Below are 16771 nucleotides of genomic sequence, written 5' to 3'. Positions count from 1 at the left end.
ATGAACAGTGACGAACAAGGATCACATCGCCCCTGGGGAGAGGGGAGGATACAAGGACAGGTCAAGAGGTTGTGTGACAAAGACTAGCTGCTCTGCAGAGGAAACGGACAAAAACAGGAGCGCATCCTCTGTCTCATCCACTGAGGGATTCCTGTTCCACAGCAGCTGACAGCCTGGTTGTCACACGTCTCTCTGAATCAAGGATTCCATGGCCGAATGCATCCTCCCAGACTTCCAAAAGGTGGAAAATTAGGCATCAAGGCTTGGGTTATAGTAAAACTTTCCTAGTTGTAGACTATGTAGATTAATTTGTGGATTCTAGACTTATTAAGTGGCATTATTTATGATGAACAAATTTAATTCAGAATGTTAGCAACATAACACGTCACACGTACATAGAGCACATCAAATATTGGCAAATATGGCAAATGTTCAACAGTGCTTGCTTGATATGAGAACCAATGTGATTTGTTCTCTCATTTCATGAAATCACGTTTCAGATTAAGCAAGAACCAATGAGGTTTGGTGTGCTCTATATGTATGTGCATTAGGCTAACCAATGTTTATAATATATGTGAATAAAAGCCTAAATTAAATCGGTTTATTATCTAAAGTGATCATGTGTCTTCAGAAGACCAATCGATGCATTATGGATTCCTTTTTTTTGTTTTTATTAACCATTTGAAGTGTCAAAGTTTTCTGCGGCCTTTCAATAGAGGGACAGAAGTCTCTTTTAAAAGATAAAGAAAAGTCTTATGGGTTTGGAACAGTGTGAGAGTATAAGTAAAAGAAAGAAAGAATTTAAAAAGAAAGGAATTACATTTTGAGTGAACTATATCCTTTTAAAAAAACAAGCTCTGATTCCATTGCTGAAAATCAGTCCTACTGCTGTTAATGGTCACTATCAATGTCATCCCCAAACATGTATGAATTTCAGCACACATAAGACAAGCAATTTGGTTGATTTCACAACCACAAGAAAAACAAGCAAAAGCTAAAGAACTGGGCCCTTTCATGGTTATTTGCCTCGGGGACACAGCCAATTCTGTTTAAGATGACACTTGAAAGTCACTTTAAAGAATGATACTATGCCTTTCGAGAAACTTTTTCTGAAGAAAAAAAAATAATAATAAAACAAGCTTTTTGTAGAGTAATTATGAAATATTGTGAGGCATTTGACATGCCTTATAGTACACTATACAATATGTAGGGCATTAGCTTTTTTAAGTTTCATTAGAGTCCCAATTTGTTCTCTGCAGGGATTCTCTCGGTTCATGACCATGAGTTAACTGGCCAGTTTTGCTGTAAAATGCTGTTAGGTCACTGCATGGGCATCTGTATAGGAGACAATAATGTTAAAGTCAATTGAGCAGCGAGAACTGGTACAAAGCCAATCACTACAACATTAAGAAATACTCTGGACGTCCTGCTTCAGAAAGTCAAATGCCAGTGAAAAGTGAATCAAAGCATGCATGCATGCCAAGTTAAACTCTGCTAACATGGCAACCAACTGTTTCTATAATATTCAGCCATGCCAAAATTGGTGTCACATTATTTTGTTACCAACAAAACATAAGAAAACAGATAAATGTCATGTGTTAGACAGAAAAGTGACCAACAAAAGGGGCTTTCGCACCGGGCCGTAGTACCCGGTTTTTGGCGTGTTCGCACCACAGGAACTGGGAACGATTTTAGTTCTAGGAACGCCTTTTGGGGGGAACTAAATTAGCTCCTACTTCAGAGTAGGGTCTATCCCAGCACAGTATGAACTACCAGTGACGTTAGTGTACGCTGACTGGCTGAAGGCACGTGAAACACCAGCACCCGTCATTTTTACAAAAGCTGTGTACACACAGATTATAGCCTATTTATTTACTCCACACTCTTACTCGTAGGTTAAACTCTACGAACATGGAAAACAGCAGATGGACCTCTCAAACTTTATGCTAAGGAGAATATCCAATGCAACTTTGAGGGGACCACCAAGCATAACATTTTTAATAATAACATGATTTAATAATAACGTTTGATCACTTAAATTCACATTATTTTATTTTATTTTATTGAAATAGATGTAAGAGCTGAATTACTATTCATTCAGGTCACTTTAATTAAAATTGCAGGGTAACGCAGCACTGTTGGTGAAAACAATCATACTAAAAATACATTTGAATGTGTTGACAATTGCGTTACAACATTACTGTGCGTTATCTCGTGGCTAGTAGGAGACATTTGTTGCACACTGCAGTAAGCTAGATATTAGAATATCATATTAATAAAAAAAAGTGCTGTCTGATTTACTTTTTGAGTTCAAACATGTTACTCGCGGTGAATAAAAAAACCCATAAAATTCAAACAATAAGACTAACCATGTTGAGCTATATAACAATGATTTGTTTTCTATCGACAAAGGTATCCAAACATTTGCTCTCCTGTCTAATAAAACACATAGGCTAATATATTAAAGTGTCTTTGGTGTTTCCATGGTTTCTACAAAGTAAAACTGGTTAAAATTGCTGCTTTCTCTGGATTTAAACATTGTTGTAAACATTTGGGATAAAGTACACAAGTCAACAAAAAATATATAGCTAACATTGTTGTAGTGTTTTTTTTGGATATTTTAATCCAAAAATCTTACATATTGTGCCTTTAAGTACAGACACCAATTGAACATGATACCTGCTGAATGGCAGCACTTAAAATTACAAAACAAAACGGAACAAAACAGCAGACAAAACTGATAAAAAAAACAACAACATTTAATTGTTATTCTTGTCTTACTCCTGAGGGAAACTCCTGAGTTACCTAAATCAACCTCTCCCAATGGTTGGTTAATCTAAAATCATGTTATTATTGGTTGTAGGTGATTGCTTTATGTTTCCTATGTTTTAAGCCAAATAAAACTAAGCTAACCAAGCTGTGATTATTATGTGGGCAGTGGATGTGTGGGCTTATGTACCATGAGCCTGCCTTGCAGCCCGGCACATATCTTAATTTAGCCATATTTACAGTTCAGCAAGCATTATCTGGAAGCTGTGACAAAACAAAACTGTGCATCATGCATAGGATTGAAAAAAGAAAGAGGAATTAACCACAATAATCTTAAAGAAACATTCAGACAAAATTTGCTTCAGCATAAAACCATCAAGCACCTAAAAACGTTGCTCCTTCTTTTTCATTTTGTACTGATATCAGCAGAACAAATACTCATTTTAAAGATAAGTCTACCCAGACACTGCAGATCCGTAATAATTCAAACAAGTCCAAAAAAGGCCTGAACATCCAAGCGCAATACGCAAGCTTTATTTTTAGCCAATTTGTTCTGTCCAGTCCTAAACTCTAGAAAAATTAGTGCATAAATGGGAAGGGACATAAAATGTTTACAATAGGCCTTACACGTGGAGGGTCACATGACAGAGGTGATAACAGATGAAGATGCAAAACTGCTGATGTAACTGAAAATTAACCCAGTAATGTGGCCTTTTAACTATGTAAACAGATCAAAAAGCAGACCTTTAGGACACCTGATGATCTGCACATAGTTCATGTAAATCATACCTCACGAAAACTGGATGAGGTCAGCAAATCTTATGCCACGCAAGCTAATTTCACCAAATGAACCAATTTTACTCTCCAGACCAGCAACTACTCTAGCCAGGTATCGCGCATAAGTGGAAATAGGAATGACATGGTGACCTTGACAGAAGAAAAAAAAACTGCCTAACTGTTTTGGGTTAATGATATATTACCTATTATATTCAAGTTACATAGACTGGACCACATGTTGACTGAATGAAGCTATTTCATTTAAAGCACACACTAACAAGTTTTAGAGATAAAATGACTTGACACTTACGTTTTGTGGCATTGATGAGATTCTTTCCATCCTTATATAGCTCTTTGATAAATCTGCCGGTTTTGTCCAGCTCTGCTTCATGAGCTTTGATTTTGTCTCTGAAAGCAGGACTGTCCAGGTAACACTCACTGAACTCCAACGGGTGTAAACCCATTTTTACTGGATTCAGCTAGTTTACTGACTAGCTAGCGTTTAAATCCCGTTAGAAAGCGACCAACGAATGAATAAAAACTGGGTCAAACGAATAAACAAAATTAAAAATGAACGCAAAGCTGTAGTAAAAAGGATCTACCAACGCGTCCTCGTATATTTTAGCAAGACCAAGCGCGTCGGGACTTCTCTTGGTAATAAAACTCTTTACAAGTCGCACAAGTAAACTTGTTCCTGGGTATATTAAGTAAGTCCCAGAATTAAACCCCCGCAATATAAGATAAAACAGTTATACGCTACACGGATATCTGTTGAAATAAAGGTAATAATGTCCAGTCAGGTTTTTGGTCCGCGAATGACAGTCGAGCTCCTCCCGCCGCGTGGACTCGGGGCTTTTTTTTTGACTGCACGTCATCACGCTTGGCTCTCTGGAAAACGGAGATATTTTTGAGAATATTGGGACGCGGGGAGTGTTATTGTAGAAATTGACATCTGTTCCAGGTGTATAAATCGTTCAGCATAAGTATCAGATTTTGGGTTTCTAGGAAAAAAAAACTATTAATACGATAATACTAATGGGCTGGGCAGAGTCAGTAAATCTTACGTGGAACTCGAAAATAGCGGATGTTGTTTCCGTCCGCCTGGTTGTACTGAACGGACCTGCAGTACAGGAGCAGATCTTCAGTACTATTAGCTCTCATCTAGAGATAAAGCAATATACAAATATGTTTTAAGCGCAGTTTGGGGTTTAATTACAGCGATAGGCTGGAGTCGCAGAGACATTGATAAATATACAGCCCCGTGATCTCAACTAGCAAGCCTGAAGAAGGTAAATAGAATCATACATCAGCCTTTACCTTTTCAATCCAAATTTTGAACGTTACAAATAATGCTGTAAAAATGTTAAATTATTATTAAATTATTTAAATAGCAAAATGCAATAATTCTGGTTTCTTATTTCGGTGGGGGAAATTATATTGGTTGTTACTCTGATTTATGAAAATCTTTTCTGTTGTAACCACATCACATTTGCTACATCTACTGAATCTACACATTTTTGGAATGAACAGATTTGTCTGATTCAATATGAATAATAATAATCTTAATAATTAGTCATTTTGATTATATTATATTATCCTTTCATGAGTAAATATATGCTCAAACACAGATGTGTTACATTTTACACTAAAGCATTTGTATATTTAACAATGATGGAATACCCCATTTCATGTCTATTTTTCAGGTTTTTCAACTTTAGCAAGTGATATAAGCTCTGCCATTCACAGAAAATATGCCTAATGCCACTACAAGACCAAAGAGGACGAGGCGTCATAGACGAACCCAGAGAGAAGATGCTGCGAGAAATGAGCTGGTGTCTAGATCATTGGAAAGTGCTCAGCAGTGTCTGTTCAGTCAGGACTATGGCACTGCTTTTGTTCACTATCTTTTGGCTCTAAACCTTGCCCCAGCTCTAAGAGACTTTGCAAATGTAAGCTTGATTTATGTATTTAGTATTATTATTATTATTCCATGTTTTCATGCCTGATTCCTGCAGCAATGTACGGTGGAATGATTAAGTTATTCAGGCTTCAGAACCTCTTTTGCAAAATCTGTAAATGTTTTTTTTTTTTTTTTTTTTTTTTTTTTTTTTTTCAGGAGTCCTTCAGATTCACTCTGTTTAAATGGGCTGATGAGCTGGACTCTCTTGGACGCATCCAGGACCTCTTTGATTGCTATGAACAAGCTATGGAATTGTTTCCAGTGGATGAGGTTATAGTGAACAGTATGGGAGAGCATCTCTTCAGGTTATTTATTTATTTATTTAGTGGTCTTTGTGAACTAAGAAAAGTCACATTTATCTCATTAAGATGGGCTCAGTGGTTCATGTAGGTTGTCTACAAACTGGAAGGTTGGTGGTTCAATCCCCGGTTGCACCTGACCAAGTGTCGAGGTGTCTATGAGCAAGACCCCTAACCCCAGCTGATCCCGACGAGCTGGATGGCGCCTTGCATGGCTGACACTGCCGTCGGTGTATGAATGAGTGAGTGAATGGGTGAATGTGAGGCAATATGTAAAACGTAACGGTGGCCATTGGGTCTGTGAAAGCGCTATATAAATGCAGTCCATTTACCAAGATTATGTAATCATGTCTTATTTATACATGTATAATGCATACACTACCATTCTAAAATATAGGGTTCTCAAATAGGCTATATTTGAACACTTTAGAAAGAGGACTCTAATTACAAGTAATTAACCCTAAACCAAACCCTAACTGTATAGTAAGTAGTACATGTAGTTAATTAATATTACTCAGTACTTGAGTAAGTACAATGCAACTATGTCACCTTAAATTAAAGTGTAACTTCATTCTAATATGCTGATTTGGTTCTCTAGAAATATTATTATTATTATAAATGTTGAAAACAGTTGTTCCGCTAAATATTTTTGGTAACCGAGATACTTTTTTTTTATGAATAGAATTTTTAAAATTTTAATACGAAAATGTAATTTCTTATTAATTGAAATGTAATTTAGTTTATAGAAATAGAAACTTGATTAATTTATTTGGAATATATATATATATATATATATATATATATATATATATATATATATATATATATATATACACACACATATAAACTTTTTTTTTGTAACAGAAACATCCTTAAAGAATAAAAGTATTTATTTCAGAAAAATACAAATATAAAACTTACTGACCCCAAACATTTGAATGGTGGACTGTGTTGTTCATTTACAAACATAGTCAATCGTTGTATTGGGTTCTTTTGTTTCAGAATGGGATTTCGGGATGAGGCTGCTGGGCATTTTTACAAAGCCCTTAAACTCCGACCAGACTTCCCAGAGGCGAAGGAGAACTTTTACCGTGTTGCAAACTGGTTGGTGGAACGTTGGCACTTCTTAATGCTCAACGACCATGGGCGGAACCACAAGTACCAGTTGGCTATTAAGAAAGCTGTTGAGGGAGGATGCAGCTCCGTTCTGGACATCGGAACTGGCACCGGCATCCTTGGGTAAGATTTTTCAGAAACTATTACATAACATTGTTATTTAACAAACGTCTGCTACAACTGATATACAGTGGTGAGAGTGGTTTGACGCTGTTCGGTTGGTATGTTAGAATGTGTGCAAAGATGGCAGGCGCTGCTGAGGTCTATGCCTGTGAGCTGTCAAAGACAATGTATGAGCTGGCATGCGAGGTGCTCTCAGCCAATGGGATGGCAGATAGCATCAAGATTGTTCACTTGAAGTCTCTGGACATGGAAATTCCAAAAGACATTCCAAATAGGTAAAGAATCTCTTTATACAGTTAACCAGATCCGTATTGACATGGTTTTAAGCTGGAAAAATAGCAATCTGTGTTTTTTGCAAACATAAGTCAGATTTTTAAACGTTTTTGAAAGAAGCCTCTTATGCTCACTAAGGCTACATTTATATGATCAAAAATACAGTAAAATAGTAATATTGTGAAATATTATTAGAATTTAAAATAACTGTTTTCTGTTTTAATGAATTTTAAAATGTAGTCTATTCCTGTTGTGGCAAAGTTGAATTTTCAGCATCATTACTTCAGTCTTCAGTGTCACATGATCCTTCAGAAATCATACTTAAATGCTGATTTGCTGCTCAAGAAATTTTCAAACTCAGAAAGTTTCAATGTTGAAACCATTTTTGATTATATTTTTGTGGAAACTGTGCTACATTTTAATTTTCAGGATTGTTTGATGAAAATAACGTTTTTACAATTTAATGTGAAAAAAAAATAATCATACTGACCCATACATTTTCCAAACTTGTAACTTTTACCAAATTGTAAATTAAATACTAAGAATCTTATGTATTATGTGTAAAATATTGCATTGACGAAAAGCAAATTCTGACTGACTTATTTGAATTTAAAGTAAAAAAATAAAATAAAAATCTGGCTGCAGAGTGCATTGCATTTTTGTTTTAATTAAACTTTTCAATGATATAAACAGTTCACTATGGTACCCATTGAAGATAACAAGAGTGTGTTGACCTGTATTATATTCCTTTCATTAGAGTGTCTCTGGTTGTAACAGAGACAGTAGATGCAGGGCTGTTTGGTGAGGGCATCATTGAGAGTCTGATCCATGCATGGAAGCACCTACTGTTACCTCCACCTGTAAGTCAGTTTCTCAGTGATTTCACTATATGTATGCAGTATTGATTGTTCTGATCAGCAAACCTGCAGTGGGGTCACATGATGCCTCAAACTAAACTCTGATTATAGTGTAATCCTTTTATACAAATGACTTTATCTTGTCTGATCCAATGTTTATCCGGCCATGGTCAGAGACTAAGAGATTTTTGTCTCTGTCTCTCTTAATGGCAATCTTGGCAAAAAAAGAAAAAAATCATACTTTGCTGTCCTAGAACTAGATTATTTATTCTAAATCCTTACTTTAAATATGTTAAGCTTTTTCAGTATCATTATCAGAGATTTAGCCAACAGGGACACCTAGTGACTACCCGAGATACATGCATTTGTTTTAACATGTTTGTGAATCTGTTTTAAAATCAACATGGTACCATAACAGAGCTCAACAATAAGGATTTTAATGAGCTCTTCCACTGATCCAAAAATTGATTATGGGAGCATCTGTCAATTTTTTTCCCAGAATTGTGAGATATAAACCGGCAATCGCGAGAAATAAAGTCTAAAGATATTAACTCGCAATTCTGACCTTTTCCCCCTGCGCAATTCTTTTCTCAGGAAAAAATACTGACCCTGAGAATTAAGTGTTTATATTAAGCAATTCTGAAAAAAAAAAATCAAAATTGCGAATTTATATCATGCAATTCTTAGAAAATTCTCAGAATCGTGAAATGTGAAAACACAATTGGGAGATAAAAAAGTCAGAATGGTGAGAGAAATAGTCGCAATTTTCTTTTTTTCTCGTGGCGGAAGCAAGCTTCCATAATTGATACATGTTGTTAATATTACATTTTGTTTCAAATATATATATATATGGTCACACTTTAGTTTACGGTTCAACTACGACTTTTGCCAAATTACTGCTTATTAATAGTTAGTAAGGTCGTTGTTAAGTTTAGGTATTCGGCAGGATTAAGGGATGTAGAATATGGTCATGCAGAATCAGGCATTAATATGTGCTTGATAAGAACTAATAAACAGCCAATATCCTAGTAATATGCATGCTAACAAGCAACTAGTAGTGAGAATTGGACCCTAATTTCATACACTTTGGACTTAAAAGAAAAACATTAGTGATTCATCATTTTCAACTCATTCCAACTAATTATTAAATCATCTCAACAGAACTTTCGAGAACCCCTGTCCAGTCCCTCACAAACGGGCCGGGTAATACCTGCCAGCGCAACTGTGTTTGGAGTCGCTGTGCAGTGCCATGAGATCCGGAGACACCACAGGTGAGTGACTAAAGCTGCTCATGCATGAACGACACGTTGTGAATGTCTAAAGTTGATATTACATTACTTTTTAAACGGTTAAAAAGAAAAATATAAAAACTGTTATCAAAGAAGCAGGCTCTAGAGAGTATGATCTTAGAAAGAATACAATGAATATTCAGTGGCTGAATTACTAAAAGCATTGCACATCTTAACCATCCACTCAACCCTCTGCAGGCTGAGTGTGTCTTCATTGGGAGGCTTGGATCTGTCTGTTGTAGGACAGATATATAGTCCTGTTAGCTGTTTTGCTGATACTGAGGACAGCACAGAGCCCTACACCACTGAAAGACTGAGCCGCCTGCGTGGAGGATACATTCAGCTCACACAGCCTTTCACAGCTTTGGACATAGACTTCAATAATGTGCAGGTATTGAACTCAGTCAACATATAGAGACATGTATTTAGCAGTAGGGTGTTGAACACAAATTTTCTTTTAATAAAACAAATCTCAAACAGGTCACAATGTTGTTGAAAGAAATTAACACTTTTATTCAGCAAGGATGCATTAAACTGATCAAAAGTGACAGTAACAACACTTACAATGTTATAAAAGAATTAAAATAAATCAAAATAAATGCTGTTCTTTTGAACTTTCTATTCACTAAAGAAACATGGAAATGGTGTCCCTAAAAATATTAAGCATCACACAACTGTTTTCAACATTGATTTTATATATACAGGTCCTTCTAAAAAAATTAGCATATTGTGATAGTTAATAATTATTTTCCATAATGTAATGATAAAAATTAAACTTTCATATATTTTAGATTCATTGCACACCAACTGAAATATTTCAGGTCTTTTATTGTTTTAATACTGATGATTTTGGCATACAGCTCATGAAAACCCAAAATTCCTGTCTAAAAAAATTAGCATATTTCATCCGACCAATAAAATAAGTGTTTTTAATACAAAAAAAAAAGTCAACATTCGAATAATTATGTTCAGTTATGCACTCAATACTTGGTCAGGAATCCTTTTGCAGAAATGACTGCTTCAATGCGTCGTGGCATGGAGGCAATGCTGGCCTGTGGCACTGCTGAGGTGTTATGGAGGCCCAGGATGCTTCGATAGCGGCCTTAAGCTCATCCAGAGTGTTGGGTCTTGCGTCTCTCAACTTTCTTTTCACAATATCCCACAGATTCTCTATGGGGTTCAGGTCAGGAGAGTTGGCAGGCCAATTGAGCACAGCAATACCATGGTCAGTAAATCATTTACCAGTGGTTTTGGCACTGTGAGCAGGTGCCAAGTCGTGCTGAAAAATGAAATCTTCATCTCCATAAAGCTTTTCAGCAGATGGAAGCATGAAGTGCTCCAAAATCTCCTGATAGCTAGCTGCATTGACCCTGCCCTTGATAAAACACAGTGCACCAAAACCAGCAGCTGACATGGCACCCCAGACCATCACTGACTGTGGGTACTTGACAATGGACTTCAGGCATTTTGGCATTTCCTTCTTCCCAGTCTTCCTCCAGACTCTGGCACCTTGATTTCCGAATGACATGCAAAACTGAGCAACAGTCCAGTGCTGCTTCTCTGTAGCCCAGGTCAGGCGCTTCTGCCGCTGTTTCTGGTTCAAAAGTGGCTTGACCTGGGGAATGCGGCACCTGTAGCCCATTTCCTGCACACGACTGTGCACGGTGGCTCTGAATGTTTCTACTCCAGACTCAGTCCACTGCTTCCGCAGGTCCCCCAAGGTCTGGAATCGATCCTTCTCCACAATCTTCCTCAGGGTTCGGTCACCTCTTCTCGTTGTGCAGCGTTTTTTTGCCACACTTTTTCCTTCCCACAGACTTCCCACTGAGGTGCCTTGATACAGCACTCTGGGAACAGCCTATTTGTTCAGAAATTTCTTTCCGTCTTACCCTCTTGCTTGAGGGTGTCAATGATGGCCTTCTGGACAGCAGTCAGGTCGGCAGTCTAACCCATGATTGCGGTTTTGAGTAATGAAACAGGCTGGGAGTTTTTAAAAGCCTCAGGAATCTTTTGCAGGTGTTTAGAGTTAATTAGTTGATTCAGATGATTAGGTTAATAGCTCGTTTATAGACCCTTTTCATGATATGCTAATTTTTTGAGACAGGAATTTTGGGTTTTCATGAGCTATATGCCAAAATCATCAGGATTAAAACAATAAAAGACCTGAAATATTTCAGTTGGTGTGCAATGAATCTAAAATATATGAAAGTTTAATTTTTATCATTACATTATGGAAAATAATGAACTTTATCACAATATGCTAATTTTTTGAGAAGGACCTGTATATATATATATATATATATATACACACACATACTGTATATATATATATATATATATATTGGGCAGCAAATCGGCATAATAGAAAGATTTTGAAGGATCATGTGACACTGAAAACTGGAGTAATGATGCTGAAAATTCAGCTTTGCCATCACAGGAATAAATTACACTTTAAAACATATTCACATAGAAACCATTAGGCAAATGGTAGAGAAACGACACTACTGAAATACCTAAAGTGAAATGAGCATAGTAAGAGGTCCTGTGTTTCAGGAGCTGGAGGGTCTTTGCTCCAGAGAGGTGATGCAGATGCGGCTGTGTGTGACTCGGGAGGGCATTCTTGATGCTCTGGCAGTATGGTTTCAGCTACACCTGGACCAGGACAACCACCTGTCCACTGGCCCACAGGAAGACACATGCTGGGAGCAGGCCATTTATCCAGTGCAGACTCCATTCAGTAAGAACTGCTGCCTATCAATTGAAAAAATTGAGAATATTGTAAAGAGGACCATGACTCTAGACCATTGGTTTTGAAGCCTTTTTATAATAATTCTCTACTTTAATTGGTTAAACCTTGAACTTTGAATAACATTTAGCTCTAAAACGTTTGGCATCCTAAAATGTAATTATTCTAATTTTAATTATAATTATTTTAATTATTTATTTTAATCTAGGCTATATCTGGGACCTTTGCATATTGTTGTGGACAATGGGCTGCATTGGAGTGAAAAAAGGTTGAGAACCACTGCTCTAGAACTAGTCGCTTTAATGAGTTTCTTAATGCATTAATGACAGAACCCTTTCCTAAAGAACAGGAAGTAGTCTCACTAATTGCACATTAGCAGCAATTTACCCTTCAATATTGGTTCAATTAGGACATTTAAGTACGTTTTATAAACATGCCTAAGAAAAAAACAAAAGCATTACTGGTGTGCATCTTGAGACAAAACAGTGACACTGACATATTTTAAAATATATAAGTGCAAGTTGCTTACAGTTAAAACGGCTCAAACATCTGTTTTAGTCTGGAACTAGCTTAACACTTATCTGTGAAACCAGGGGATAGTGTTCAGTCCTATTTAGTGAAGAAGATTAAAGGTTTGTCTACAGCCAGTTCTAATGTCAATCAATTTTTAAAATAGAAATAGGTGTGTTTGACTTGAAGTGGCGCTGCACAGATCAATCGGTGTGTGACATCAAAGTACCACGAGAGCGATTAGACAGCAGACGGCTCCGCATGCTTTCGAATCGCTCTCACTGTACTTTGATGTCATACATCGATCGGTCTATGCAGCGCAACTAAGTCAAACGCACCTAATGAATGGACTTTAATTCATGTTGTCCCTTATTATGAGTATTGTAAATTTGAATACTCTTGAGTTTGCCATGAATATAGCATTTGATGGTGGTATGGCGTTAAATAAATAAATCAATTCATGTCGTCCCTCAGACACTGTGAAATGTGGTGATGAAATACTGGTGGAAGTTTCCTGTAAGGACTCTTATCTGAGGCTGTGCTGCATTGCTATCGTAAGAGACGGACACACATTTCAAATGGACAATGCAACTAAAGGACCTTCCAAAATCCTCAATGCAAACCCTGAGTCAGAGCTGTGCAGTGCTCTGGCTGGCCTTCAAACCACCCAGGAGAAACCTTATCGCGCTTTTATGCTGGAGTCCTCAGAGATCGCCCTCCTCAATAACACGGCGTATCATAACAGCTTCCAGAAGGCCATGAGCAAACTTTTGGTTTCTCTAAAGTCGACTCGGAGGTCACAGGAGTCAGACACAGAACTTGACCCAATCTATGTGCTTGATGTCTCTGAGGGCTTTTCTGTGCTCTCCTTGATGGCAGCCCATTTAGACTCCGATTCAAGTGAAGATAAACAAAACAGCTCTAGATTGGTTCAAGCCTACAGCTCAGTTGAGAAGGAACATCACCAGACTATGCTGAGACTGCTGGCCAAAGAAAATGGTGTGCTTGAAAGTGCACTAGAGTTCTGGTTGAGTCATGTAGAGGACGATTCTTCAGTTCTTCAGCGGCCATCCATCGAGAAGCTCTGGAGCGCCATCATACTAGACTGCATAGAGACTTGTGGCCTTATTAGACAGAAACTGTTGGAGAAAGCAACGTTAGCTAGGTAAGAGTGTAACACATACTATGGTTAGTTATTTTCTTTAGGTTGGCTTACAGTTCTTCTTGTAAACATTTCAGGTGCTTGTTGGAGGACGGTGGACAGATTTTTCCAGAGCGCATTGTGATCCACGGTATGCTTGTTGAGTCAGACACGCTGCTTCTGGAAAGCGCTGTTCAGGGAAGAGAGCCGACTCTTGGGTTCAACATCGCTCCATTCATCAATCAATTCACAGTATGTTCTTTAATAGCTCTGTGAATACTGTGCTCACTATTCATATCTTGTCTTTGTGTATGAGGTGGTCCCATATTTGCTCTGAAATGTTCTCTGGTATTTTGACGTTCAATGTAATGCAGACTTTGTTTGTTCACACTGCAACCAAATCTGATTTAGTATACAAATCTAATTTACAAACCAAGTGTATATATAGGGTTAGGGTTAGAACCGATGTTAGACAAGATGTTATGATGGAGATGAACAAAGCCAACCCTAAAATGGAAATGTTGGCTTTGTTCATCTCCATCATAACATCTTGTCTTTGTGCAGAATTTGAAGTGCATGACATTAGCATCAGATTCATTAATTATTAATCATAAGATTTTATTAATTATTTCATATTCAGTTTTGCCATCACAGGAATGCATTACATTTTAAAATATAATCAAAGATAATCGTTATTTTAAACTCTACAAATATTTCACAATTGTTGTTTACAATTATTTTTCACAAATATATTAATTTGTTTTAGTGTCAAATGCAGGCAGCCTTGGTGAGCATAAGGGACTTCTTTCAAAAATACCATTAGGCCATGACTGCCCCCGATTGTGTAATGTTTGCATTCAGTTTGCTCGACTTGACTTTGACCTGCAAACTCAAGGGCACATTCTAGTGCAGATGCCAAAATGGGGTATTTGCTGTTTTTTTTTTTTTTTTTTTTTTTTTAGGTTTTATTGAATTGAATCTCAGTGTGCATGTTAAATTTGCCACCTTTGGCACCAAAATGACCAGAAACAACCCTGCTTTGTGGTTTATTGTAAAGCTGATTTATGGAATATTGTCCAATCAATGCCATATTTCCTTAACAGAAACAACATGTTTATGTCATACAATTAGTGAGATATGAAAGATTATTAGCTTATCAAAGATCTAATTTTCCATTTCATGCCATATTCTATTAAAGCTGTGTATGGACTGGGATGTTCTGATAATTCAGCACTGATAAGAAATTCAATAACGTACATGATGTGGTTTTCTGTAAATTTGATAAAATATCTCTGTAATGTGTGTTTTCTCCCTCAGGTACCTGTTCATATGTTTCTGGACCTGTCCACCCTTGAATGTACACATCTTAGTGAACCAGTAGAACTCTTCGCACTAGACCTCATGAACAACACTGCCAATTACACCGACAAAGAAGTCAAAGTGAGTTTTTGGTTCTGGTTCTTTTCTATCCCTCTATTAGTGTTGTTATTTTTAACTGAAATAATTTTTATTAATTGAAATAAAATAAAATACGAAATATTGGATTGGTAAAATTACTAAAACTTTAAACTAAAATGAAAAAAAAATAGTTCTGTATATTTATAAATTAATTTGCATTCCTCATCATTGTGATTTATGGATAAAGATCTTTAAAAAAAGTATTTTTTATACCAATACTTTTTTTCTCACAATTTATACCAGATAAAATATCTTGGAGAATATTAATAAATTCTAAAATTTCCTAAGTCATTTTTTTTTTTTTAAATGAATTTATATGACTTTTCCAAGTCTAGAAAAAGTTGGGGGACCAAGCGAACCCTGTGTCTTCAGAGGAAACAGTTGTTGAGGGGGTGAATTAAAACAAGAAACATATTGATACTTGGTTGTTGTAGCTTATTTTAAAACTTAATAAACTTAAACTGTGTTTATCTAATTGTAAGTCATTTTGAGTCCCCCTATAGGCCCCATAACGTCCTATTAAGGTGCTTTTTATTCTTTTGCATTTGTTAGGTGCAGGTCAGCACCTCGGGCAAGGTGACTGCTATTCCCTTCTGGTACCAGATCCATCTGGACTCTGACCAGAGCGTCAGCACCTTCAGTGAGGACTCTCACTGGAAGCAGGCGGCGGTGGTCCTCCAGCAACCCCTGGCGGTCAGCAGAGGAGAGTGGGTCCGCCTCAGCATCCGGCTCCACAAGAGCAGCATATCCATTACAGCTGTTAAACAGGAATAGGGGGGCTGATGATGTCATCACCAGGCAGGCAGAGCCTGTGACGTGATCTCATGATGGGAGGGATTCTGTACCGATATATAGTTTAACATACTCCTACATCTACTGCTAATGGGCAATTATTTAATTGCTGTACGGTAAACAAAGTTATTGTTTTTAGCAACAGAACACATTTTACATTAAAATAATTTCACCATGACTGTGTAGCTTGATGATTCTTGTAGGTATGTTTAAAAGGAAAGTTCACCCCTAAATGATTTGAAATAATTTACTTACCCTCATGTTGTTCCAAATCTGTATGACTTTCTTACTTATGTGAAACAAAAGATATTTTGAGAAATGTCTCAGCGTTTTTATTTTTATTTTTTTGTCTGTAGAATAGAAGTCGGTGGAAACCAAAATTATTTGGTTACCAATATTCTTCTTTCGCAGAAGAAAGTAACTCAAACGGGTTTGGAATGACATGGGAGTTAGTAAATGACAATTTCTGTGTGAAGTATCCATTTGAATTGGGATTACTCAGAACAGAAATACTCAATACACATTTCCATGTTAAGTTTAATTATTTGTGACAACCACTGTTAGATAAGGCAATGCAACAGCAGTACAAACCATTGCAGAATATGCATCTCTGAATGAAACCGAGACATATGACAGTTCATAAAAACAATTAAATGGGATT

The 16771-nt window shown here is 36.8% G+C and overlaps 2 protein-coding genes across 3 annotated transcripts in view; one reads left to right on the top strand and one right to left on the bottom strand.

The window, feature by feature from the left end:
* Positions 1 to 4370, bottom strand: part of arhgap10 (Rho GTPase activating protein 10) — an 88169-nt gene extending 83799 nt beyond the window's left edge. Inside the window, exon 1 of one of the 2 annotated variants that reach the window (XM_056271840.1) lies at positions 3857 to 4370. In XM_056271840.1, the coding sequence (XP_056127815.1) occupies positions 3857 to 4010 (154 nt within the window). In that variant the 5' untranslated portion in view covers positions 4011 to 4370. The remainder of the gene's footprint in view (positions 1 to 3856) is intronic. The other variant, XM_056271839.1, reaches the window with a different exon arrangement.
* A 158-nt stretch (positions 4371 to 4528) lies between these two features.
* Positions 4529 to 16288, top strand: prmt9 (protein arginine methyltransferase 9). Its single transcript, XM_056271838.1, has 13 exons — positions 4529 to 4835; positions 5293 to 5495; positions 5663 to 5811; positions 6808 to 7044; positions 7152 to 7319; positions 8075 to 8177; positions 9336 to 9445; positions 9662 to 9854; positions 12017 to 12200; positions 13194 to 13884; positions 13959 to 14112; positions 15178 to 15300; positions 15871 to 16288. Exons 2-13 carry the CDS (start codon positions 5298 to 5300, stop codon positions 16090 to 16092), a joined length of 2532 nt encoding a protein of 843 aa, XP_056127813.1. The 5' UTR covers positions 4529 to 4835; positions 5293 to 5297; the 3' UTR covers positions 16093 to 16288.
* Positions 16289 to 16771: the final 483 nt, after the last annotated feature.

Source organism: Rhinichthys klamathensis, unplaced genomic scaffold (genome assembly GCF_029890125.1).
Source record: "Rhinichthys klamathensis goyatoka isolate OS25496 unplaced genomic scaffold, OSU_Roscu_1.1 h1tg000325l_1, whole genome shotgun sequence".
NCBI lineage: Eukaryota > Metazoa > Chordata > Actinopteri > Cypriniformes > Leuciscidae > Rhinichthys > Rhinichthys klamathensis.
Note: the sequence above shows the minus strand (reverse complement) of the source record. Positions and strands in the feature narration are given on the sequence as shown.

Coding starts and splice junctions, on each gene's coding strand:
- prmt9 (XM_056271838.1), top strand. CDS start 5,298: ATGCCTAATGCCACTACAAGACCAAAGAGGACGAGGCGTCATAGACGA. Junction 14,113..15,177: donor CATTCATCAATCAATTCACA/GTATGTTCTTTA, acceptor TTTCTCCCTCAG/GTACCTGTTCATATGTTTCT. Junction 15,301..15,870: donor ACACCGACAAAGAAGTCAAA/GTGAGTTTTTGG, acceptor TGCATTTGTTAG/GTGCAGGTCAGCACCTCGGG.